This window comes from Crinia signifera, chromosome 3 (assembly GCF_055691185.1).
Source record: "Crinia signifera chromosome 3, ASM5569118v1, whole genome shotgun sequence".
In the NCBI taxonomy this organism is placed as follows: Eukaryota; Metazoa; Chordata; class Amphibia; order Anura; family Myobatrachidae; genus Crinia; species Crinia signifera.
Window position 1 is genome coordinate 219,212,565 of NC_139219.1, and position 26,529 is coordinate 219,239,093.

Sequence of the window (26,529 nt, forward strand, 5' to 3'; positions counted from 1 at the left end):
TAGTTATGCTAGACGTCCAACTGATGGTTACATGTTCTTAAAATGTAACTTTTATTAAAAAAAATATCAAAAAAGAGGTGCACTATTTACACCCTCTTTATAAGACAATAGTATAGATTGCAATAAAGATAAGAAAATGTGGTTAAAACTAAGGTGTGGATGCTTCAATTACACACGTTTCATAATAGTCATGCATGATTTTTCATGGTAATTCTGTATGTGGGAATATTGCTGATATGTATTTATTATTTTTGATTATATACTTCACACCTAGTTGCTATTATTAAAGTTCTTAGGATCTTAACAGATTAGTGGACATTGCTGTATTTGTTGAGGTTCCTATGTTGTTTCATATGTAGCCATTCATTAGAGCAAGTTCCTTTATTATTAGGATGCAGTGTCACATTATTGTTATTATAAGCAACTTTGTTGTGGGCAGATGTATACAATATTATCCTCTCTAGTCTGCTAGATTTGCAATGGATTGTAGAGATTTGTGCACTGTGATTCTTACAATTTATTACAGTTGGTCCCACTTTATGAAACTCCAAATGTTTTATCCCTTATATGGGTGCCGGACAGTTTCCCGACAGTCTGGACCCCGACACTTGGGGTCCCGACGGCCACCGGCTATTCTCCCTTGTGGGGGTCCACGACCCCCATAGAGAGAGAATAGAATAGGTGGCGTAGAATAGGTGACAGCCAAAAGTTGGCTGGTTGGAACAATATCTTTCTGATGTGTGGCCGTCATTAGCCAGCCTCCCTCCTAACTAAAGTTGCAGCGCTACAGAGTATGGAGGCGAAAACATCTGCTCAGCTTTTCCGCGTGGGGGTCCGGCTCTCAAGCCACATACTTACAATTAAAAGGGACAGCTGCAGGAAGGTAGAAGGAGGCGCGCAGATAGTGGCAGATTATACACGCGCCCCCCCCCCCCTCCCCTGGTACCTGGCCAGTGTGTGGTTCCTGTGGTGGATGAGAAATCAGCGGCGGGGTCCCTCCGGAAAATGGGAACTAGGAGCACTACTAGGGACCCTGCTGCCGTTTTCCCATCCGCCACAGGAACCCCCACTGCTGATTTCCCGTCCGCCACAGGGACCCCGCTGCCCAGATCCCCATGTACCGTACAAGGGGAGGGGGACCCATGTATAATCCACCCTTTTGCAGCTGTCCTTTTTAATTGTAAGTATATGTGGCTTTAGAGCCACACCTGAACACGTCGCGGAAGGTTCGCTGCTATGCAGGGGGTGGGAGGCGGATCTCCTCCTATATGCTGAGAGGAGGTGACTTAGGCAGGAGATGGGACATACTGCCGCTGCATCCTATCGCCTATGCAGATGGCAGGCAGCAGGCCACACCTCTCACAGAAAGCTAGTCGCCAGCCAGGAAAATCTGGTCGCCTGGCGTTCGGGGTTTGTTGAGCCCTGGTTTAAGGGGAAACTTTTAAATGAGTATCAGAAATTTTCCACAATAACCCATGGCCCCCCAAAAACCCTATAAAATAAAGTAGATTGTGCTTATTAGGATCAGTTATGTGTTAAAGGGCATGATTTGCTTCTGATTGTACATATACTTATTTTATGATTGGCAGCCACCATCAAGTTTTTGTCCATAAATAATTGATCATAAATAATTTGAATTGGACCTGGACCATCAACCCGTGGCACCCCTGCAAGTGTCCTGAGGCACCCCAGGGAGCTATGGCACACGGTTTGGGGACCATTGGCCTAGTCAAAGCCCAGATCTCAATCCAAATGTAAATCTGTGGTGAGACTTGAAGATTGCTGTTCATAAACGGAAACCATCCAACATGAAGGAGCTCGAGCTGTTTTGCCTTAATGGCCACAATCCCAGTGGCAAGATGTGGCAAGCTCATAGAGACTTATCCAAAGTGATTTGCAGGTGTAAAAATTGGCTCTACAAAGTTCTGATTTTAGGGGGGTGAATGTTTATGCATGCTGAAGTTTTTTTTGTTATTTTGTCCTATTTGTTGTTTGCTGCACAATAGAAAAAAAATAACATCTTCAAATTTGTAGGCATGTTCTGTGAATGAAATGATGCAAACCTTCAAACAATCCATTTTAATTCCAGGTTGTGAGGCACCAAAATATGAAAAATGCCAAGGTGGGTGAATACTTTTACAAAGCACTGTATACACATTCACATGTACATGTAGCTACCTTGTCGACTAACAAGTGAATAAAGCAGACGAATAAGAAGCCATCTTATTCCTTTGTAACCTTCCATATAAATCCAGGGAGGATCAGTGCGGTATATGGCGAATAATAAAAAAACAGACACGACTAGAAAAGTGCCCGGTGAAGGTGAGAAGGGAACCACGGAGCTGCTGCTGCTGAGAGTGATGCGCAGAGTCAGACTGAACAGTGAACACTGAAGTGCAGCACCAGCAGGTCGCGCAAGTGTTCCGGAACTTGGAGCACTGGCTGATTGTTTCCGGGGGAAGGTGTTCACAACGGACCGGCGCTGTCATGGCTGCCTGACAACCGCACGGTGAAGCCGGATTGAGAGTGTCCTGTCCATAGCAGTGAGGTCGCCAGGTACCGGGGACTCGGGCTACGGTGTTATAAGGGAGGAGTGAGGGCTGTGGGTGCGAGGTCACCTGGGGGAAGTATGCCACCGCGGCTTGGTTAATGGGGTGGGCCCAGTCCTGCTCCTTCAAGGGTGACTGGGTGAGTAGTGCAGGGCCTTGTTCGAGAGCGGGTCTGGGGAGCCTCACCCTTACTGCTGCTAGACAGACACTGAGCAGACAGAATTGTGGCTCTGCCATAGGGTATAATTTTCAGGAATATATATATATCTCAGTGTGTATGTATTTTAGCCAGTCAACACAACACCAATAGAGAGGGTGTCTGCATGGTCATATTGCTCCTGTATGGGTATCTTACAGTGTCTTGATTTTTTTTTCTGTCAGATGATAATGACACAAAAAGCTTAGACTACAGTTTGTGAATTATAGTAACCTGCCATCAGCTAATTCCAATACATCATCTGAACCTTTGCTACTGCCAAGACTGGGCTGGGAGGGAACATGGGGTAGATGTATGACCTGGATATGGGCGAGAAGTGGTACCCGTGCATACCATGCGCATTGATTCTGCCTCTCCACTATTTATTACAAGTGACGGGGCGATATAAGTTCACAGTGCATCAGCACTAGGATCATTGAAGGGGGAGTTTTCTCTTCCCCTCCGCGGCAAAGAAGATGGTATTACATATTATTCTACATAGTACTTCCTACCAAGCAGGAAGATAAATACCAGCATGATCAGTGCCCTTTCAATAAAGCCACCACTTGGACCATTTCCTAAAGCAGAGGTTCTCAAACTCGGTCCTCGGGACCGCACACAGTTCACGTTTTACAGGTCAACCAGCAGGTGCATTCATTACTCATTGACACGTTTTAAAAGATCCACAGGTGGAGCTAATTATTTCACTTGTGATTCTGTGAGGAGACCTGCAAAAGATGCACTGTGTGGGGGTCCTGAGGACCAAGTTTGTGAACCTGTGTCCTAACAACTCTAAACAAGGGAAGTGTTTTCTAGTTCTTGTATTTTGTTTCAAAGTATTTAACATTATTATTTATTTTTTTTCTTCCGACAGATCTTACATTTATAGCTGTAGTATGGCAGGAGAACAGAAGCCATCCAGTAGTCTTCTGGAGCAGTTCATTTTACTAGCAAAAGGAACTAAAGGTTCAGCTCTTCCAGCTCTCATTAACCAAGTATTAGAAGCTCCTGGAGTTTATGTCTTTGGAGATCTTTTAGATTTACAGACAGTACAAGAGGTAAGTAAACATAAATAAAGATGGTTATACTGTACTCATGTGAAACATGAATATCAGTTTTGCAGGGCTGTATTGTGGGTATACACCTATACAGGCCATGGGCCGATCACCTAATATCAGGTGACTGTGTTGATGATTGAATAGGTGTGTATGCTGTACTTTTGTAGGAGTATTAGCTGATAATACATGGCTTGTAACACTCCTGCAATGGCTGTTGGATCAGGATGTTGCATTTTATGTACTGCTTAATATTTGTTGGGTTGACCTCCTGGTCCCATATAAGCCCAAACAAACTGAGCTATTTTAGTAGTGTGTGTACCTGGCTGGCAGCAGCTAAACCTGGGGACTCGGCTGATCGGGAGCATATAACCAATCAGCAGGGATTCGAAAAGGTGTGCACCCAACTTTATTCTCTAGTAGTAGATAGACAAAAAAATAAAACGTTTCAAAGAATTTGCAGCTACAGTAGGATATACTAGTACTGTACCAAATAAATAAATGAATGTTGTAGCGAGTAGTGTTCATTCTAGCACCCTGCATTTTCAAAACCCATGCAGTTCTCCTGTCTGGAGTGTCGCTCTTTGCCCTGGTGCTTCTAGCACAGTGTGGTCTGTATTTCAGAATAGATATGCAGGCCAGACCTGCACTAGAAGCACCACAGCAGAGAGCGACACCTCAGGCAGGGAAGAGGAACTGCATGGGTTTTGAAAGGTGCAGGGGGTACTTGTGAGTTATCGGATCGGATCGCGTCGCATCGTGTGTTAACCAAATGGCATGCAATGCGACGCGACGAGATCAGCACCCGACCCCGATTTTACATCGGGTACCATCTGATCTGATCACGTCGCATCGCATGTTAACCACATGGCATGCGATGCGACGCGACGAGATCAGCATCCCCATTGTTAACGCCACTCCACTATTGACGCCAACCCGAAGCGTGGCGAGCGGCGGCGGTACGCGTCCTCCGACCTTTTCATGCCCTACTATCCACTAGGGCGTGGAGTGAGAATAGAATAGTGTGGCGAGCGCAGCGAGCCACCGAGGCCCGAAGCGTGGCGAGCGGACGCAGATACCTTCACAGGTGAGCGCATACCTTCGTGGGCTTTACAGGTATCCGTGTCCCCTCGCGGGGCTCGCTGCGCTCGCCACGCTTCGGGCCTCGGTGGCTCGCTGCGCTCGCCACACTATTCTATTCTCACTCCACGCCCTAGTGGATAGTAGGGCATGAAAAGGTCGGAGGACGCGTACCGCCGCCGCTCGCCACGCTTCGGGTTCATGTTGATAGTGGCTTGGTTGTGAACATCCAATATCATTCATTTCTGACACATTAAGGACAACAGAATTTAAGGAATAACTGTAATTAGCATATATCAGAAATAAATTATAATAACAACAACACATAGCATACAATAATTAATCACCGTAATTATTTATCCAACAAACTGAGTGCATGTAGAATGCGGTTAAATGGGCTGTCACCCGCCAGGCACTTTCGCCACACAAACTCCTGCATATAAGAGTCCAGGTGATGGCGGGCTGTGCCCCGCTGGCGTTTGTTCCGCCATTTTGCACATCCCCATAGTCTTTCGATGTTTTGGGTGTGTGCTCCAGTGTCCGGGTCCACAAAATTGTATCTGTGGTTCACTCTCAAGTGACTGTATCCAGCCCGCTCCAGTTCTGCGGTTTTGTACGCCCGCCAGCAATCGCTGACAATTGTAGTTCCAGGCTCGATGTGCTCCACAATTGCATTAATCAGAGTTGTCGCATCTCGCTTCTCCACTGGTAGCATAAAACAGTCCCCTGTTTCACGACACACTCCTCCAAACACCCACTGCTGTGGGAGAACTCTGCCGACATTGGCTTGTCTCTTTGCAAAGAGTGTCTCATCAACTTCAACTATTTTGCCTGGTCCCCCTATCCGGCGTTGAGGCTGGGACATCAGGTCGCATTGACATGCCTCCCGCATCAATGCATTGAAAAAGATAGTGCTTTTATTACATATCTTTAAATTCTTGGTGCAAAACTCTATAGATGTGAGTTCGTCACACCAACAGAAAATAAAGCGCAGTATGGTCATAAATGGCAGCCTGCATCCAGGGTAAAATAGCGAGGCCCGCAGACTCTGCTTTTTCCCACAACTTTTGATGTAGCAGCGCCATTTGCGCTTTTACAGACAGGCGCATTGGGTGTCCATTTGGACAGGTAGCTGTGGATGGAAGCAGCCCATTGTCCTGCATGAATTGAACTGTATCCTCTTCAGTTTTGGGGAGGCTGAAGATACTGTCCACCAAAGCCATACTGGGAAATAGGGTGTAAGGGGCAAAATGGGGCAATATGGGGCAAATTTCAGAAATTTCACCTCACAAATACTCTGAGACACACCAACACTGCAAATCACTTGTTTTCTCCTGTCAAAACTCCCTCACAGTGATTTTGTGCCAGATGTGGCAGAGGGCGGGTTTAAAAATGGGCGGGAAGTGTTAAAATCGCGTCGCATCGCATGCCATTGTATACCATACAATAGCATACGATGCGACACGATTACGACGCGATGGCAAATCGCGTCGCATCGTATGCTTATTGTACTGACATTCATTTTCCACATCGGGCGCCCGGATAACTCACAAGTACCGTGCAGGGTTCTAGAATGAAGACTAAGCAACTATAACTAAAAAAAAAAAAAAAATGTATTTTGTCAGTTTGTATTTATTATATATATATTTTTTTTAAATGTACATTTGTATTGACTTATAAATTGCTTAAACTATTTACATTTTATTTGCGTACCTTCTATTGTTAGCAACTATTTGAGATACTTGTGTAAGCACATGAGGGGTAGATTTGATTTTAAGTGGAACATTAGTGAACACATTAAGCAAATCAATTGTCCGTATGTGTAGTACAATGAAATAATCAACTTTATTTACACGGTTTCTTTGTTTCTGTTATAAGTTGGCTGATGGCTCACATTCTGGTTACCTGCAGCTACTGAATTTGTTTGCATATGGAACATATCCTGATTACATTGGTAAGCACCACTTTACATAAACGCTCTGTTTAATGGGCAACACTCCTGTGTTTCATTCTTAAGTGTATGCATATTATAGGAATATGCTTCTTCATGTACATGTAAACCTCAAAACTAAACCACTGATTTTCACACCATGTATCTGAAGTTAAATGGTTGCTGAAAGCTACAAATGTGTCCTCCGTGCCCTACAAGTCACATTACACATAATTGTGAGCTCTGTGTGCCTCATGGCGCAGAGTGTCTTTGCGTGCAACTTTTTCCACTACAATGCTGCTTATTTAGCTTCTACTTCTTAAAATTATATGCGGTATGCCTATATTCTGCGTGTGTGTGACTGCAGTGTATCTGCATACAAAATGCTACGTTACAGTGTTTTCTGTAGTCTCACACAGAATTTATTCATGCTGCATATCATTTTAATCAGCAGAAGTTCCCCGTGCACCTTATTTGCACTGTTTTGTGAAGATGCATTACAGACACATCTGTGTATCAGTCAGTACTTTTCTAATGATGTGACAGTGTAAAACTGTTGTTTTTTTTGTATATTTATATTTCTAATTTCTCTATATTTAATGTTCTGATTTCCTCAGCAATAAAGGATAGTTTGCCAGAGCTCTCAGCTGTACAAAAGAACAAACTTAAACACCTGACGATTGTAAGCCTTGCATCCCGGATGAAGGTACATGAAAACTGAGCATGCATTCACTGTATGAATGTATAGTCTATGCCAGTGGTTCTTAACCTCAGTCCTCAAGGACCCCCAACAGTGCACATTTTCCCGGTCACCGGCAGGTGCACTCATTATTCAGGCACATTTTAAAAGATCACAGGTGGAGCTAATTACTTCACCTGTGATTCTGCGTGGAAAACTAGAAAACGTGCACTGTTGGGGGTCCTTGAGGACTGAGGTTGAGAACCACTGGTCTATGCCATTACAACCCCTCCCATTCTACATAGTAGTTTTTTTTTTTTTTCCCTTAAAGCACAATATTAAGGACTTAACTCAATAAAGTTAAATGAAACGTGTGTAAAAGCGGCTGAGCATAATGCTTGTGGTGATCTAGGCATATTGCACTGTTCTACATTTAATAAACAATCTTTAATGCTTGACTTCCTCTACTTAGTGCATTCCATACTCTGTGCTGCTGAAAGATTTGGATATGAGGAATCTCCGAGAACTAGAGGATTTAATCATAGAAGCTGTTTACACCGATATCATTCAGGGCAAACTGGATCAACGCAACCATGTGCTAGAAGTGGATTTCTGCATTGGACGGGACATTCCTAGGAAGGACATAAGTAGTATTGTGAAAACTCTTCAGGAATGGTGAGGCTAGTCCCTGTATAAACCACATTAAGACATTGTTCTCCACCTGATCGCTAAAGTGCTTTAAGGAACTTTTTGTTGCCAGGTTGACAAAGCTGTAAATGTAGTCCCAAACATTGTGCTTCATACAGATTTGGACATTTGAGTGATCGAACAGATTCCTGTGTATTGACGATAAAAGCAAATTACTCAGTTGTTTGATGGTACTATTAATATAAACTCTATACACAGTAAGTGTGCTGCATAATGGGAAACGTGAGAGTTTCTGCAAGTAACATAAGACAAAGCCGTGTCTCAATGCAACCAATTAATTTGTTCGTTTTTGTAATGCACTGTAGTTTATCAAATAAGATAGCAATGTGTTACGGCACCTGTTTTTCACTAGAGGGTTAAAGTCTCACTGTGTTGGCGGTCAGACACACAATGGCACATACATTATAATCACCACTTCGGCAGGAGTCCGGATCCCAATGCTTAAGGAGAGGACATGGCCACAGAGTTATTAACATTTCCTGCTATTAGTTGAATGTGCCCATATAGAATAGATTTAACCGAGATGAAATAAATGTTGACCTTTCAATAATAAATGAATCTTAGTGGGAGCTCTTGGCTTGCAGTACAAACAGATGACATTTACATCAGAAAGGCAGGTTATATGCTGCAGCTTTTACTTCTACTAATAAGAAATTGCTGATATACATGCTGGCATAAAAAGAAAATATAAACCCCCAAATCATACGGCAGGTAGTTCGGTGTATACATTTTTTTCTTACTACAAGAAAAGACTTTAGTGCCTTTTTCAAGAAACAAATGAGAGCATGCACCGTAATAATTTATTGGCCTAGCAATATTTTAACAGTGTTTTTTTAACTTTCTTGGTCCAAATAAAGGCAGGGAGTCTGCTTTGCAGGCTGAAAGCGTACATACAATTGACACCCTGAGTTTTATCACCTATGAAGCGATGGTGTGATATAATATGGGACTAGTGGGTACGGGCTGACCTTTTTATTCTGTGCAGCCCTGGTGTGATATGATACTGGGACTGGTGGCTATGGACTGTCTATTCTTTGAATCCCCGGCATGATGGGCTGACATTTCATGCTGTGGTGCTCTAGGATACTGCAGTTGTGTCCACATACATTTAGCCTCCTTGTGTATTAAACAGTTCTTCTAGTTGCGCCATGATATGACTTGGTAGAACTGTCTTTTTCTGTAGGCAGATACCCACAAAAAATATACACACACCAGATATCATTTAATGTGTCCTATTCGAATAAGCTGTTTTGTAATGGAAAAAATTGCATGTAAAGACGTTCGGTGCTACCGAGTCATGGCATTGTATGACTAGAAGGGCTGATCAATGCGCAAGGGGCACATCTGTAAGTTATGTAACTTCTGGCTAAGGGCTGACCATATCACACTGTGACGCCCTAGCACAATGCTATGTAACTTATGGATATGTGCCGACCATATCGCGCTGTGACGCTATGAGTTAAATACTGCTGACTGCCGTTTTTGTCTGGTAAATCATTTCTAGATTGTAGCTGGATTTTGGAAACATTGTTTACTTATTTATTATGTATTTTAATAACGTTACCCTTTAGGTGTGCGACTGTTGGGTTGACATGCCAAAGGTCGACACCTGAAATAGGTTGACATAATTAACATGGTTGAATGGTCGACATAGGGGTTTTTTTTTTTTTATGTGCTAACAGGCAGTATTTCATGCCCTACCATCCACTAGGGCAGGCATTCCCAACCACGGTCCTCAAGGCACACCAACAGTGCAGGTTTTAGTGATATCCAGGCTTGAGCACAGGTGACTTAATTAGTATCTGAGGGATTCTGATTAAACCATCTGTGCTGAAGCCTGGATACCACTAAAACCTGCACTGTTGGTGTGCCTTGAGGACCGTGGTTGGGAATGCCTGCACTAGGGCGTGGAGGGAGAGTAGAGCAGTTTGAGGCATATGGCCGAAGCTTGGAGAGACAAAAAAGGTGAAAAACCCATGTCAACCTTTTGACTACTGACCCAGACACTGTTGACTTAATGCTTGTGTTGACCTTCCATGTATGTTGATCTATTTGAGGTGTCGACCTAAGCCACGTCGACTTAATGTATGTCAACCTTTTTTGGGTCCACCCAATAACCCATACCCACCCTTTTAATGTTCTTACTGTTGTCAGAATACAGATTTCTTTGAATTAAAATACTGTCCTTTATACTTTATATGTAATTACAATAATATTGGATAGTGGTCTTCCTTAGTGCATTTATGCTGCTTCAGTAATGCTAGTTATCAAATCAGAATATTGACATACCACATGTTGACATTGTGAATATCGTCACAGAATTTTTATTGTATTCAAGCCCTAACCCAATTCGTTCAATTTGACCTTGTGATTATATCTACACAATTAATATATTTGCATGGTACTTGTGACTTATCTGGGCGCCCGATTTTCTTCATCGCACCTAAAAATCTCGTCAAATCGCATCGCATACAATCAGATTGCATGCGATTTGCCGCAATTTTAATATGTGAAGGCACCCAGATGCCTGTTTCACATGTGAAATGGCCCCCCAGACCCCATTTTTAATTGTATTCCCACCCTGATGGCTAAATGCCCCCCATTGTTAACGCCACCCCACTATCAACGCCAACCCGAAGCGTGGCGAGCGCAGCGGTACGCGTCCTCCGACCTTTTCATACCCCCACTATCCACGTCGGCGTGGAGCTGATTTTATATAGTGTGGCGAGTGCAGCGAGCCACCAAGCCCGAAGCGTGGCGAGCGCAGTGGATACCTGTGAAGCCCGCGAGGGGACGCGTATAGCTGTGAAGGTATCCACGTCCCCTCGCGGGGCTCGCTGCGCTCGCCACACTATATAAAATCAACTCCACGCCAACGTGGATTGTGGGGGTATGAAAAGGTCGGAGGACGCGTACCGCCGCCCCTCGCGGGCACGCTGCGCTCGCCACGCTTCGGGTTGGCGTTGATAGTGGGGTGGCTTTAACAATGGGGGTCTGTTAGCCATCAGGGTGGGTATACAATTAAAAATGGGGTCTGGGGGGGGGGCCATTTCACATATGAAACAGGCATCTGGGTGCCTGTACATATTAAAATCGCATCGCATGCAATACAATAGCATACAATGCAACAGCGATTTTCTCTTCAAGGGAAATCGCATTCTTAGGGTACTGGCATACAATTTCAACATCGGGCGCCCAGATAAGTCACAAGTACCATTTGCATTCTAATGGTGGGATGTGAAGCCGGCCAAGTTCGACGACCGTTCCCTTTTAAAAGGCAAAACTATGCCTTGTAAGTGATTTCCCCCTTTTTTTTTAAGAATTTTGGTGGCATTATATCCAGCCATAAATATCTATATAAAGACTATATCTATTTATCAAGTCTTGCTTAGTGACGTTCATTACTTAGATTTTGAAACTGTTAGTCCTTCAAAGTCAAGATATTATTTGTGTTGCAATACATTAACATAGTAACATAGTAATTAAGGCTGACAAATACGTTAGTCCATCGAGTTCAACCTACTAACTTGTAACTACTGACTTGACAAAGTCAAATCTATAGGATTCCCTCAGTGGCCAAAAATGTATCCAGTTTTGATTTAAATTCATTAACAGTTGCTGTAATCACCCCCACCGGCAATGAGTTCCAGAATGTTACTGCTCTAATGGTGAAGAATCCTCTTCTTAATTCAGTACGGAATTTATTTTCCTCGAGCCTCAGTACATGCCCGCGTGTCCTAAGTATAGGCCTGTTGGTGAAAAAATCATCTCCCAGTTCCATATGTTTCCCAATCCTGTATTTGAACATACTAATCATATCACCTCTCACCCTCTGTTTCTCCAGTGAAAACATATTCAGTCTGGTTAACCTAAATTTGTATTCTAGTGATTTGAGACATTTTACTAGCTTAGTCGCCCTTCTCTGTACCTGTTCCAATTCATTTATGTATTTTTTAAGGTGCGATGCCCAGAACTGAACCCCATATTCATAGTGTGGTTTCACCAATGCCTTGTAAAGAGGCACTATCACATTATCATCCCTTGAATCCATTCCCCTTTTAATGCATGCCAATGGCTGCTTTGCTTTTGCTCTGCTGCACTTGAGCAGTGTGTACTATTACCCAATTTTTCATCTATGATGACCCCCAAGTCCTTCTCTACAGCAGTATTCCCTATAATAACTCCATTTAGCCTATAAGTAGCTTGTTCATTTTTTTCCCCCCATAATTAATTACTTTACATTTTTCAACGTTAAATTGCATTTTCCACCTTTCCACCCACCTTTCCAGTTTATTTCAGTCACTTTGTAGTGTTTTCACATCCTCTCCTGAGTTAATTTCTTTACTCAATTTTGTGTCGTCCGCAAATATTGCTATTTTACTCACTATATCACTTTCAATATCATTAATAAATATATTAAACAAGGTGGGTCCCACCCTAAGTCCAGCCCCCTACTGACTTGCGCATAAAAGCTAATTAAATTAGTCTGACACTATTTTTTTTTGACGAACCCACAATAGATGTAAGGCTAACCAGTCTATGATTTTCCGGGTTAGTTTTGTTACCTTTCTTCCATATTGGTACTACGTTAGCTATGCGCCAGTCCCTTGGTACTGTCCCTGAGTATATTGATTCCTCGAATATTAGATATAATGGTAGTGCTGTGAAGGAACTCAATTTTTTTTTTTTTGTATCCTAGGGTGTATTTAGTCCGGGCCAGGAGATTTGTTACTATTTAGGTACTGTCCCTGAGTATATTGATTCCTCGAATATTAGATATAATGGTAGTGCTGTGAAGGAACTCAATTTTTTTTTTTTTTGTATCCTAGGGTGTATTTAGTCCGGGCCAGGAGATTTGTTACTATTTAGGTTCTGTAATCTATTTTTGACTATTTCCTTACTCAAACATACAGCTTGGGAGCAATCAAAAGCCGAATATTTAATCTGTGGGAGATCTTCTGAAGATTCCTCCCTTGTAAATACCGAAGCAAAAAATTAATTTAATAATTCCGCTTTCTCTTTTCCTTCTATTTCCAGGGTACCTTGCTTATTTTTTAGTGGATTGTTTTTAGTTTTCTGTTGTGTGGAGGATCTCTTTAGGAAATTAGGTCTACATAAAATAAAGCAAAATCTAGACCACAGTACATTAGTAAGAGTTTGTCAAACTGGATTGGAAACCTCAGCAGGTTGCCGATAAAAAGCTTAACATTTACTCCCTCCTAATGTGCAACATATTAAAAATGTAAGAAATATTGGGGGATTTTTATAGAGCCTTGAATGGTTCATCTGACAATGTATGAGGGGCATTCATACCTTTCCTCCTTTCAACTCCAGAGGAAAGGAAAGGTGTTTTTTTTTTTTTTTTTTTTTTTATTGGTACTTGTTTCCTAGCACGGCGCCCTTCGTGGGTCATCGCATACCTTAAGTTAAGGTATGCGATGGACCCGACCGAAGCGATTTTGGGCTATTTTTAGCTTTTTTCCGACAATTAAAAAATCAGGTCCATCAGATGCCATTATAATGGCATGCGATGTGACCGACGCGATTTAACATTGAATGCATTGTACTCAATGTTAAATTCATATGTAAAATGCGATGGACCCGATTTTACATAGGGAACAATGTTAAATGGGGCAATGTACCCGATTTATTTATTTTTCTTTATTGTATACCCACCCTGATGGGTATTTTGTATGTCAAATGCCCCCCCATTGTTAACGCCACCCCACGATGAACGCCAACCCGAAGCGTGGCGAGCGCAGCGCTACGCGTCCTCCGACCTTTTCATACCCCCACTATACACGTCGGCGTGGAGTTGATTTTATATAGTGTGGCCCGAAGCATGGCGAGTGGACGTGCAATACCTGTGAAGGTATCCGCGTGCGCTCGCCACGCTTCGGGCTCGGTGGCTCACTGCGCTCGCCACACTATATAACATCAACTCCACGCCGACGTGGATAGTGGGGGTATGAAAAGGTCGGAGGACGCGTACTGCCGCCGCTCTTCGGGTTGGCGTTCATCGTGGGGTGGCGTTAACAATGGGGGGCATTTGACCAATCAGGGTGGGTATACAATGAAAATTGGGATCTGGGGGGCACTTAACATTGGGCCCAATGTAAAATCGGGTCTCAGGGACCATATTACATTGGATCCAATCTAAAAATCGCGTTCATCGCATGCAATTTGGTTGCATGCAATGCGATCGACGCGATTTTTTAGGACCCGATGGATACAATTAAAATCGCTGGCGCCGTGCTAGGAAACAAGTACCTTTTTTATCACTTCTTAGTCCATAGTGGTTTGTTGTTCCATATGGGCTTACCATGCAACCAAAGTGCAATATATGTATTACGTTTTAATTTTTTATGGGATAAGAACAAATGGGAAGTTCTGAAAAAACAAATGTGAGACACTTCCTCTGGCGCAGCAGCCAAAAACAATCTCAATGTCTGATGAGGAGACACCCCTCCCCCAAAACATACACAGAAACCAAAAATTTCAAACAGAGATATTCTGGCGCTTATACAACCCAGTACTTCCCTTTAAGTGGGTATTCTTTCAGAAATGGGTCCTCTGATGCTCAAGATCCAATTAATAGATGAATGTTCATGTTGAATATGGAAAGAGAACACATAAAACAGAACAATGGTGAGGATTGTCCCAAATCAGAAAATGACACGTATATAATCTTGGTCTGTTCTTCACCCGTGTGATTGGGCCTACAGGGCTTGTGCTGATTAACCCTTCACCCGTATGTAAGGGTTTCGTACCCGACTCACATCAATGGTGGGTAAAAAACACCTATCAAGGTATCTTTATATAAAATTGCTCCCGGATGATACTTATACAGGTCAGATGATAGGAATGAGGTGCATACCCCAACTCACTCAGCAAGATGTTAGTACATTCCCATCAAGGTATCTTTAGGGAGACAACACCGATGGATTTTCCACAAGACACTTTATTTACATGGATCCTCCAACAACAGGATACACCATAAAACAAACAATAAAAAAGGTAGTGAGGACTACAAGGGCTTCCAGACTTGTTTAAGATAGGCAGATGTTAGAAAACAAAGTCTACAACCTGGAGTGGTGTCTGGACTCGCATCCCAGGTGTGTTTGACTTTGGGCCGTATTCTCCAAACTGGATCCAAATGTTGTCCTCCTTCTCTGCTCCCCTACGCGTTTCGACCCTACCTGGGTTTTTATCAAGGTGTGCAGAGTGTTCATAGAGGTGGGTTTATATACCCACAAGACAGGAAGTACCTATCCTTCCTGTTTCCTGTCATGCAGCATTATTATCTACTGAACATGCAATTTATACATCATACCTTTAATTATATATGTTCTATTATTTGGGAGCTGTTTGTGTCAATACAAAGATATAAATCTGATGTTTTTACTATAGTTAGGTGTCCTATTAGCGCCGATTCCTGGCGTGCGTTCCATTGGGGCGGAAGCGCGGCCCCAATGGAACGCACGCCGGGAATCGGCGCTAATGGGACACCTAACTATAGTAAAAACATCAGATTTATATCTTTGTATTGACACAAACAGCTCCCAAATAATAGAACATATATAATTAAAGGTATGATGTATAAATTGCATGTTCAGTAGATAATAATGCTGCATGACAGGAAACAGGAAGGATAGGTACTTCCTGTCTTGTGGGTATATAAACCCACCTCTATGAACACTCTGCACACCTTGATAAAGACCCAGGTAGGGTCGAAACGCGTAGGGGACCAGAGAAGGAGGACAACATTTGGATCCAGTTTGGAGAATACGGCCCAAAGTCAAACACACCTGGGATGCGAGTCCGGACACCACTCCAGGTTGTAGACTTTGTTTTCTAACATCTGCCTATCTTAAACAAGTCTGGAAGCCCTTGTAGTCCTCACTACCTTTTTTATTGTTTGTTTTATGGTGTATCCTGTTGTTGGAGGATCCATGTAAATAAAGTGTCTTGTGGAAAATCCATCGGTGTTGTCTCCCTAAAGATACCTTGATGGGAATGTACTAACATCTTGCTGAGTGAGTTGGGGTATGCACCTCATTCCTATCATCTGACCTGTATAAGTATCATCCGGGAGCAATTTTATATAAAGATACCTTGATAGGTGTTTTTTACCCACCATTGATGTGAGTCGGGTACGAAACCCTTACATACGGGTGAAGGGTTAATCAGCACAAGCCCTGTAGGCCCAATCACACGGGTGAAGAACAGACCAAGATTATATACGTGTCATTTTCTGATTTGGGACAATCCTCACCATTGTTCTGTTTTATGTGTTCTCTTTCCATATTCAACATGAACATTCATCTATTAATTGGATCTTGAGCATCAGAGGTTCCATTTCTGAAAGAATACCCGGTACTCTTTACCTAGAAGGGCGCCAGCGATTGAAATCGCGGTCATCGGGGGTAAAAATCGCGGGCATCGCGGGTAAATCGGGATGGCCGCGATGACCGCGATTTTCCCATAGGAAACAATGTTAAAAAGGCTGATTGACCGCGATTTGACTGTTAAATGCCTCAATGGACCCGATTTGGCCCTAGGAATCAATGTTAAATGGGCCACAGAGCCCAAATAAGCACAAATTAACCCTTAAATGTCCCCCCCAATTTTTAACGCCACCCCACGATCCACGCGAACCCGAAGCGTGGCGAGCGCAGCGGTACGCGTCCTCCGACCTTTTCATGCCCTACTATCCACTAGGGCGTGGAGTGAGAATATAATAGTGTGGCGAGCGCAGCGAGGGGACGCGGATACCTTCACAGTTATACGCGTCCCCTCGCGGGCTTCACAGGTGTCCGTGGCGACGCCGACACCTGTGAAGCCCGCGAGGGGACGCGTCTACCTGTGAAGGTATCCGCGTCCCCTCGCGGGGCTCGCCACGCTTCGGGCTCGGTGGCTCGCTGCGCTCGCCACACTATTATATTGTCACTCCACGCCCTAGTGGATAGTAGGGCATGAAAAGGTCGGAGGACGCGTACCGCCGCCCCTCGCGGGCTCGCTGCGCTCGCCACGCTTCGGGTTCGCGTGGATCGTGGGGTGGCGTTAAAAATTGGGGGGGACATTTAAGGGTTAATGGGCTCTGTGGCCCATTTAACATTGATTTCTATGGCCAAATCGGGTCCATTGAGCCATTTAACAGTAAAATTGGGTCCATCGCGCCTTTTAACATTGATTCCTATGGGAAATCGGGAGCATCGCGTCGCGGGCATCGCGGGTACATTTATGGCCGGCCGCGACGCGACCGACACGATTTCCATGTTTAACATGGGTTTCAATGGGAAATCGCGGGCATCGCGTCGGTCGCAGCCAGACATAAATGTACCCGCGATGCCCGCGACGGGCGCCCTTCTAGGTAAAGAGTACCGAATACCCACTTAAAGGGAAGTACTGGGTTGTATAAGCGCCAGAATATCTCTGTTTGAAATGGGAAGTTCTATTGATAGATAACTATTGCAATGAGACAAATGCATTCTGTACCTGAATTCATGCATTGATCTTTAAACAACCCCATATTTCAGGTGTGATGGCTGTGAAGCAGTTTTAATGGGAATTGAACAGCAGGTGCTTCGGGCTAACCAGTACAAGGAGACCCACATCCGTACACAGCAGCAGATAGAGACAGAAGTAAGTACAATCAACTTAAAATATGGAGCCCAGTTTAAATGAAATGTAAAGCTGCAATGAACGTAAAAGCGAGTTACGGCTTATGGCGTGTACACACGGGTGCGATATGGCTTCCGATATTGCCGATATAGTGCACATCGGAAGCCATATCGCATACCGATTGTGCACTTTTCAGGGCTTGCGAGCCCGATGCGCTGCCGATGCGCGCTCCCGAGTGAGCGCAAATCGGCAGCGACATAGTGAGGGCAGGCAAGACTATATAGTGCAGATCTGCACTATATAGTCTTTGTGCCTTATACTCACCATACCTCCGGCGGCCAGAGGGAGAGGGACGAGTCCTGGGGCTGCGCTGCAGGGCGGCTGATGACCCGGCCGGAAGAAGTCACCCTAAAGAGGAGGGGGGGTGTGGCCTGATATCCTGATGTCTGCACGGCACGGCGGGGGACAGCTGTTTGATGTGCACACGCTGACATCCCGGGCCCGGCAGGTAATGTCTCTGCTCTCTCCTACATGCTCCCACACGGTCGACATGCTGCCGTGCGATGCGAGTCCCGATGCCATCAGATCGCGTCGGGACTCGCATCGCACGGCAGCATGTCGACCGTGTGTACACACCTTTATTTTACTTTTTAATATCCTTTGTAATTTTAGGGTTAAATATTCCCCAGTTTCTGACACAGCACATCTTTATGATACTTAGTACACATTTTGTATTTATTCTATGTTAACTATACGCTGCTTAATTTATACAAGAACTACATAATTTGAGTGACATTGCTTCTTTTAACATCCATGGATTATGTAGTTCTATATAAACGGAAAAATAACTTTTTTTTTTTAGCAGTATAATATCATGTAAGGTGTAAAGGCATTGGTAGGAGTTTGGGCATTCTATCAATGTTGTATGTATTTAATTATTTTTTGTTTACCACCATGATGATGCGACTGCTATTGCAGCTGGGCTGCTTTCATTAAACAAGAATCGGGGGCTAAACTGCTCTTCTGCTGCTGGTCCCATTTCAAGTTCAGCAGGGGAACCTTATCCCTACCGCTGCAGATAGTTACAGAGTACTTTACTGTAAATCTGGAGCTGCTGTTTATGAGCTGATTGCAAATTTTGAAATGCAGCTGTACCCTGTGAGACATTTCTCTGCCTTTAAACGCTTAATTCAATTACAAAGTAATTTTTTTTTTTTTTTAGTATTAATTTGTAGTAAAACAATTATCAAGCTGTGGGGAGGGGTGTGAAAAAAAATGTGGGAATATTAGTGTGCACTTTACGATTACTTAACTGGAATATTCCAAAATCAGTCACACATGGGAATTGTGCAAATTGGAATCGTGAATCTCCTTTTGTTTGTCGTAAAGTGTGTATTTTTCCTTATTACAAGCTCCTTCCCATAACCTTGCAAAACTGTTTCTACATGTAAAAATGCATGCTCTGACCTACAGCCATTCACTTAGAATATTACCGTATGTTTTTATTATGTGCTTTATGGGCAAATGCACGTTATCTACTATAGCTGTTTAGTTACTGATCTAGGTGTTCATCAATAAAGCCACTAGAGGGCACAAGTTATCCATTATTATTTATTTTTACCTTTTAATTTTAATTACCAAACATTGCATTTAATTGTTCAACTGTCTTAACTTCTTTTTACAATTCTAAACTGATATGAACGATTTGTCTTCTGCTATTTTATGTGCTTTAAAAGTGAAGGGTCACTCTGTCCATGTCCAACAGATCGGGATTGCTCATACTATAAACTGCAATTTTCCATTCAAATGGCCAAATGTCATTACCAGTGAAATCTTAACTCGCTTTTGTAGGGAGGCTCTAGAAAGTGGTTCCATTTCATTAGGGTTTATTATTATTTTCTGCAGATTAACATCATTGCCTGCACTCCTCCATGAAAGTTAAAACAGTGCAAATTCCAAAATTATATATATTTCTATTTATTATTTTATGGGAAAGCAGGGGATGCGTCAATTTCTTCCAACCCCTTCTACCAATTACACTACATGGGGGAAAAAAAATGAATATTATGTATAAATATATATTGTCGTTATTTTTTTTTTTTTTAGTTCATTTAATTCTAAAATTTGGAATGAATACTTGCTTCAATATTAAAGTCTGTACTCCCTTTTTTTTCATTTCAATAATTAATGTGGCACTAATATAGTAAATTATAAGAAAAGGTGACATGGGTGATTTTACTATCTGATGTGGCACACAATACCTTTAAAAAACAATAAAGGGTCAGATAAAAAAATTTTTTAACCCTTGTACCACCAACCATAGCTATAAGGAAGGGACTATTATTTGCCGAATGGGTCTCTTTGCATATTGCCAAATGTGAAAAGGGTATATGTAGTTTTAGCACTGGGCTTGCATTATTCTGTGGTGAACTTGATTTTACAATTATTGTGCATTTGTGTTTGTATTTTTGGTGATTCTTTATTACTTGGTCATTATATGTATAAAAGTGCATGTGTTAAGTTTTATTGTCAGATTTAATTCATAAGTCTTATGATGGAAAATTCATATCTTTGCATTTGGTCTACTAGGTCACAAATATAAAGAAAACTCTGAAAGCCACAGCTTCCTCAACTGCTCAGGACACTGACCAGCACCTTGCAGAGCGGGAAGGGCCACCCCTTACTGAGCAACGGCAACCAACCAAGAAAATGTCAAAGGTTAAAGGTCTAGTCTCCAGTCGCCACTAGTAGAGCTGAGAATCGGGAGGAGGCTCCAGGTGGCACACAACTGCTCCTGGATTGTTTACAGACTTAACCACACACCATCATTGTATCAGCCTCTTTCCATCCAAACCCTTCGGAGACCCTGCCTGCTAGGAGGGACAATAAACCCATTAGCGCTAACAATGCTGTGATCCAGCTTGGTTTGCAAATTGTTGTCCTCTTGCAGATCAGGACACTTTGCATAAAAGTTTGTGGGTCCATCTCCCTGCTGGAGAGGTCTGCTGTGCGAGTCACTGCAATACACAGTAGCCTTCTCTGTCAGAGAGAGCGGATTGTAGAAGTGGCTGCTTATCGCTGCGTGGTTATAAACTCCCAGGTGACTTTGGTTCTGTCATCTCTCTGGAGATTTAAAATGTGCAGTAGGGACAGACCTGTACAGTAAGTTTTCCTATTTTCTTAAATACACCCCGTTAAAGCATTATTTTTTCAGGAGATTGTATTTTCTTTCCTCCTATGCCAGACATTAAGCCTAATACTGTCATAGACAGCAACTCATTTTGTCTAAGAGATTCAGGAATATTATTCAAGGGAATCTGGGCAAGACAAGTTTAGAGAGTCTATTTTTGAAAGCACTTCTTTTCCCCCATGTTAAAAAGGTAAAGTGCAGTAGGTTCATCTATATCTTGATAAATGTCCTCCAGTATGGGCAGGAAGAAGAGTCATAAAGTTTGGAAACTCAGCAGATATAATTGTGGCTCTTATCTCCGTTTGCTGCTTTATTGACACAGGTCGTAAAAAGTTCCAGAGAAAGTTTTAACAGGACACTGGTAGATAGGAACATACTCCCCAGTCACTCTCCCAAGAAATCCCTTTCCTTTAGGTGTTATCTGGGGATGCCAGCCATGTGTCTCACCTTTGAGGAACCACATCTTTGCAGTGTCCCGGATCTGCCTTCCAGTTCGGGTGATGTGGAGCCAATATGTTGATGATACATTGTTTCCCTTTCTGTGCTTCTAAATCTCCATATTATTAAAAAATTCCAAATCTGCATGTTTTTAGGGTTTCTTTTTTGTACCGTATCAGTATTTCATCCTCCCATGTTAACCCCTGGAACTGGGTTTAACTATAATCGCTTTCATTTTATGTACATATTAATGAAAACACTACATCACAATAATGCACACCCAAAATATAATTCACTCCTAAGATCCCCTGCCACTTAAAGTGTTAAAGAGCATAAACATCTTACATTGTGTTACTCAAAAGGGTTACCTTCACCCACACACACACACCCTAGGTATAGTACCAGATACATTAAATATACCATGACAACTTTACAGAAATATGGTCAGAAAGAGACCGTGAGAAGGGTCCTGCACCATTGGAGAAAACAAGAACTGAGGCAAACAGTGCAAATTCCAAATGTACTAAAGTCATCCAATTTAGCATGCTTGTTTTCCAAAGTGTCTTGACTGCAACTTCTATTCTTCACCCATAAAGACTATGTTCTTACAGAGCATCAGTTTCTGCTGTTCCCATATCTCCTGAAGATGATTTTAAACGTCTGCCATCTTATACACCGCACTATCTAATGCCCTGGTCTACCCTACACTATTAATTTGTACAGTACAGAAAGTGTTTCCCTTCCTTTGTCACCTCAGTTGGCACCTTTTAACAAAACGCTATTTTAAATATAAATGTAGAGGCATTTACCTGGAATACAGGGGGTTATTTTGGTTCACTCTTTCTGACAAAATCCTCCTTAGATGGACAAAACAATGTGCACTGCAGGTGGGACAGATGTAACTTGTGCAGAGAGAATTAGATTTGGGTGGGGTTTTACTGCAAAGTGAGATCTATATTGCAGTGTAAAAATAAAGCAGTCTGTATTTTCCCTGCACAGAAACAAAATAACTCACCCAAATCTAATGCGCTCTGTACATGTTATATCTGCCCCCCCCCCCCCTGCAGTGCACATGGTTTTGTCCATCTAAGAAGGATTTTGTCAGAGAGTGAACTAGAATAACCCCCACAGTGAGAAGAAAGGAAGGACCACTGAAAAAAAAAAATGCATCCATTCAAGTAAATATTGTAAACTCCTAATTAAGCAATTCATTTTTCTATCCTTGCATCATAAACATAGCACCTTTTTTAAGAGATGTGTCCTAGAGTAAAACAGTATTGGGAAAAGAGACAAAATGATTTGAATCCGAAATGAAAATGACAGGATACTGACTAAAATTGATCTCCGTCAGTTGTGAAAGTACTGTATGAGGATCAAACTTCTGCTTTACAGTTTTCACTCCTTGTGACATTTTGGGTTGGTGACCAAGAAGTGGATATAACTGTAGTAGAGTTAGTCTTTAAGTCATCCGTTCTTATACTGCTTTTTATTAGTTGGCTGCTTTTATACATCTAGTTATCCATTTGGCCCTGGTTGCTTGGAGGCTTGTTTCACTTCGACCTCCAAACAACCGGATCAAACCATCTGTCTTTCTCATCGATTAGGTTCTTTGAAGGGACCTTCCTATATACTTCTCTTGTCCGTGAACGTTGAGAAATAAAAAAAAAAAAGATGGCATTAGGCCACTCTGGCTTAGAGAGGAAACAAACGTGTTAAGAACATCATCTGGGTTATTTTTGGAAAAACATATGGTTTTGAGGCAATCTGTGCTTTGATTTGCTGAAACATAAATTCTACCCAGAAAGCTGTTTTTTATAGACTTTTTTTTCCTAAGACTGCAGAAAACACAAGGCAGTTTTGACAGAAAGTGTAGTTTTAAGCATAGGCCTCAAAAGGAACATTTAGGCAAATCTGATCATTGAGATGATTCACTGCTTGCATAGATCTGAACACAAAAGGAGGTTTATTCGATTATCCTCTGTGATACACAATAATAGTATGCAATTTTCATTGCGGGTGTCTAATCCCCAATAACTCTTCTTCTTAGCCATATGCTCTATTGAGGCTGCCCCTCATTTTACTTTTCTACAAAAATTATATCCAGAGACTTATCAAAGTGGCAGTCTTCATTTATAGATGGGATCAGCACCATAACATTAAACTGTTTCCCTAGGAGTACATTGCTGCTGCCGTATGATTGCATTCTCCCTTTTTGCTCTAGTCTAGTAGGCAAGTCATTTTTAATGGAGACAGATCGAGGTCCACAAAATCTATTATCTGGAATGTAATTAATAACAAGTTTTTTTTTTGGTGCTGAAACTTATACTACATTCCTTAAAACTTTACTAGACATTACGAGTCTTTGTTACTCTTAATGCGAGAAATTGAACTTACGATCCTAAGCCAGTTTTTTTTTTTAAATTTTGGAATTTTTGCAGAACAACTAATACGCATCTGTTAACCTTGAACGATGTATGTTCTACAGAAAATTAATCTTGGCAAAGTGGTCTTTCATATGTATGTGGAGTCAAACATGGTAGCTATGTTGATAGCCATTTTTTTACAATTTGCGTATTTGGCCAAAATTCTTCAGTCGATGCAGTTTTTGTACATTTGCATGTCAATTATCTCCATTTGAAGAGTATGTTTTGAAAGTCCAAACAACTCCGCTGCATCAGTCCATTCTCCTGCTGGAGAAACTTCCGTTTCCCTATATCTGCAAAGTCTTGAAATCTTGCTGCAAATTTCTTCCTAAGATCTTAAACAAAACTTGAAAATACTGCAGTGTCTATTTCAGAATAATTTTTTCTTAATTCAAGAATAAATTCTTGCTTTCCAAATATCAAGCTTGCGACGGAAAGCAGAGACACTTTATACTGTATAAGATCACATTAACTTTCTGTTCCCTTGTAACACGGTATTAAGCTCATTTAAATATTTGAGAATGTCTTTCAGAAAAACAAAGCTATCATATTGGACTTGTTGACTAGGAACTCCATGTACTTATTTGCTTCTTCAGTATTTAAATTTGCCAGGAATACTGTCACTTCGTCTTTTATGTGCCAAAAATGTTCAATAACTTGGCCTTTACTCAGCCAGGGAACATTTATGTGTTGTAATAAATCGGAATATGTTGAATCACATTCAGACAAGAACTCTTTGAACTGTCTGTGCAGAAGAGAAGAGTGAGATCTCATAATATTTATCAACTAACCAAGGTGTCCATTACGTCCTTCAATGTAGCAATGAGATTGCCACAAAGGGATGCCTCAGGAATTATGCACTGATAAGATAATATCCCAGCATTCTTATCCCTGATTCTCTTTACCAAACCCTTTTCTCCTTCGGGAGACATCTGGGGCCACAGCGTTACAGTGGGTAGTAAGGAGATGGGAGAGCACCAGCACCCTAGAGGTTAAACTTGAACTGCCTCCCAGGCAGCCGGGCTCCTCCCCTCCTCTACCCCGCCTCCAGGCCAGGAAGCTCAGTTTTTTCGGGTGCTGGCAGGAGCCAGATGCACCTAATAGAGGGGCTGCTATTTAGCAGCCTAACTTGATCTTTATATTTTATTTTTCATTTTTCTTTTACACTGACTTCTGTCAGTGACAGAGCAGCAGCACTGGGGGTCTGCACAGACACCTGCGCTGCTGCTCCATCACCCGGGTCCGGAGCTGCATCGCCACTCGAGGGTGGGGACCAATGTTCCCTCTAATTTTACGAAGGCTGTGTGTGGCAAAAGATTTTGGCTGTGCAACTTTGGAAGGAAATTAAAATTTTCTCTTTCAATGGTCCTGGTGACACAGCTCAACACTGGGATGTAGGAGGGTCCGAAGGAGCCAGGCACCTATCCTAAAGTTTTAGAGGGTAGGCTCCTCCCCTACTGCATCCCTGGACTCTTCAGTTCGTGTTAGGTGCCCACTGGAGTGGGTGCTATTCTAAAGGGCTGCAGGAGCAGCCGAAGAATTAGAGTAGTTAGGGGATTTTTATTATTTTATTAACTTTTACCCTAGCTAGGTAGGCACAGTGTGAGGATTCTCATAGTGATTCCTCACACTGCTAGCGCAGCAGGAGCTGACAGAAGCGCGTCCTGTCAGCTCACTGTGCACAGGGGAGACACTGTCTGGTCTCCCTGTGCAGCGCTTATAGCCTTTTCTAAAAGGCTGCCTGGGCTCCGGAGTACCCTGAAACCGGCTCCACGTTTAGGTGGGGATCATGGGGGACAGGCGCTCCGTGATGGCGGCGGCCATTTTATGCGGAGCTTACACGCTGAGCTCCTAGATGAGAGGACAGCAGCGTTGTGACAGGCATGTTCCAAGTGATCCCAATTTGAGGGGGAGACACTGGAACTAGGAAATCCTACCTAAGGAGCGGCTTGCTGGGGGTGGTTGGCGCCAAAAGGTCACGGACCCCGCAGCAGCAGGGACCTGTGGTCTCTTCCTTCACTCTGACTTTGGCGCCTTTCAGAACGCTTGCAGCGGAGCTGAGCTGGCTTACTGATCCTGGCAGAGTGACTTGGATTTCCTGGGCATCGCTTCCCCGCAGTTGAAACCTACAGACAGATAAGTGACTGGGTGCATTGCTCTGTATAAACGCTTGTACATTGTTTGCACTGTGTATACTGATAGATATACATTTATCACTTGCATCATGTCTGAGCATCAGGCTGTGGTTTTGGGGGAGGGAGCCCTTAATGCACTGAGCGCGTGCAATGTTTGCACACAAAAATTTGTCCCTGAGCAGATGGCCAAGGGGGGCTTATGTATTACTTGCGCTGATGTGAGACCCATGGGCAGTGATCCCCATAGGGCAGAGCATATGGAACCTGCGTGGGCCAGGGCCCTAGGCAGGTCAGTAAACGCTTTGGTGCAGCTTTTGGACAGGCAGAGTGATGGGCTGGTAGAATCACAGAGACCTATGCCATCATCTCAGCAGTCGTCTGGCTCCTTGCCTCTTACCCAGGCAGATCCTGCACTTATCCAGGTGATGCAGGATACTGCAAAAGGCATTAACAGGTTCAGTGAAATGCTGGACAAAATGGATGATGTGGCAGGGACCCCTAGAAGGTCTTATGCTTTAACTA

General features: G+C 42.8%; 1 protein-coding gene across 2 annotated transcripts; it reads left to right on the forward strand.

Moving 5' to 3' along the window:
- Positions 1 to 2,389: 2,389 nt before the first annotated feature.
- On the forward strand, positions 2,390 to 21,593 carry COPS7B (COP9 signalosome subunit 7B). 2 transcript variants are annotated; one of them, XM_083177470.1, is made up of 7 exons: positions 2,390 to 2,543; positions 3,620 to 3,803; positions 6,759 to 6,834; positions 7,428 to 7,516; positions 7,962 to 8,164; positions 17,737 to 17,842; positions 20,411 to 21,593. In XM_083177470.1, the coding sequence occupies exons 2-7, from the start codon at positions 3,642 to 3,644 to the stop codon at positions 20,567 to 20,569; spliced, it is 795 nt and encodes a 264-aa protein (XP_083033596.1). In that variant the 5' UTR covers positions 2,390 to 2,543; positions 3,620 to 3,641; the 3' UTR covers positions 20,570 to 21,593. The 2 variants fall into 2 exon arrangements, with proteins under 2 accessions (XP_083033596.1, XP_083033595.1); XM_083177469.1 differs by having other exon boundaries at positions 2,397 to 2,556.
- Positions 21,594 to 26,529: the final 4,936 nt, after the last annotated feature.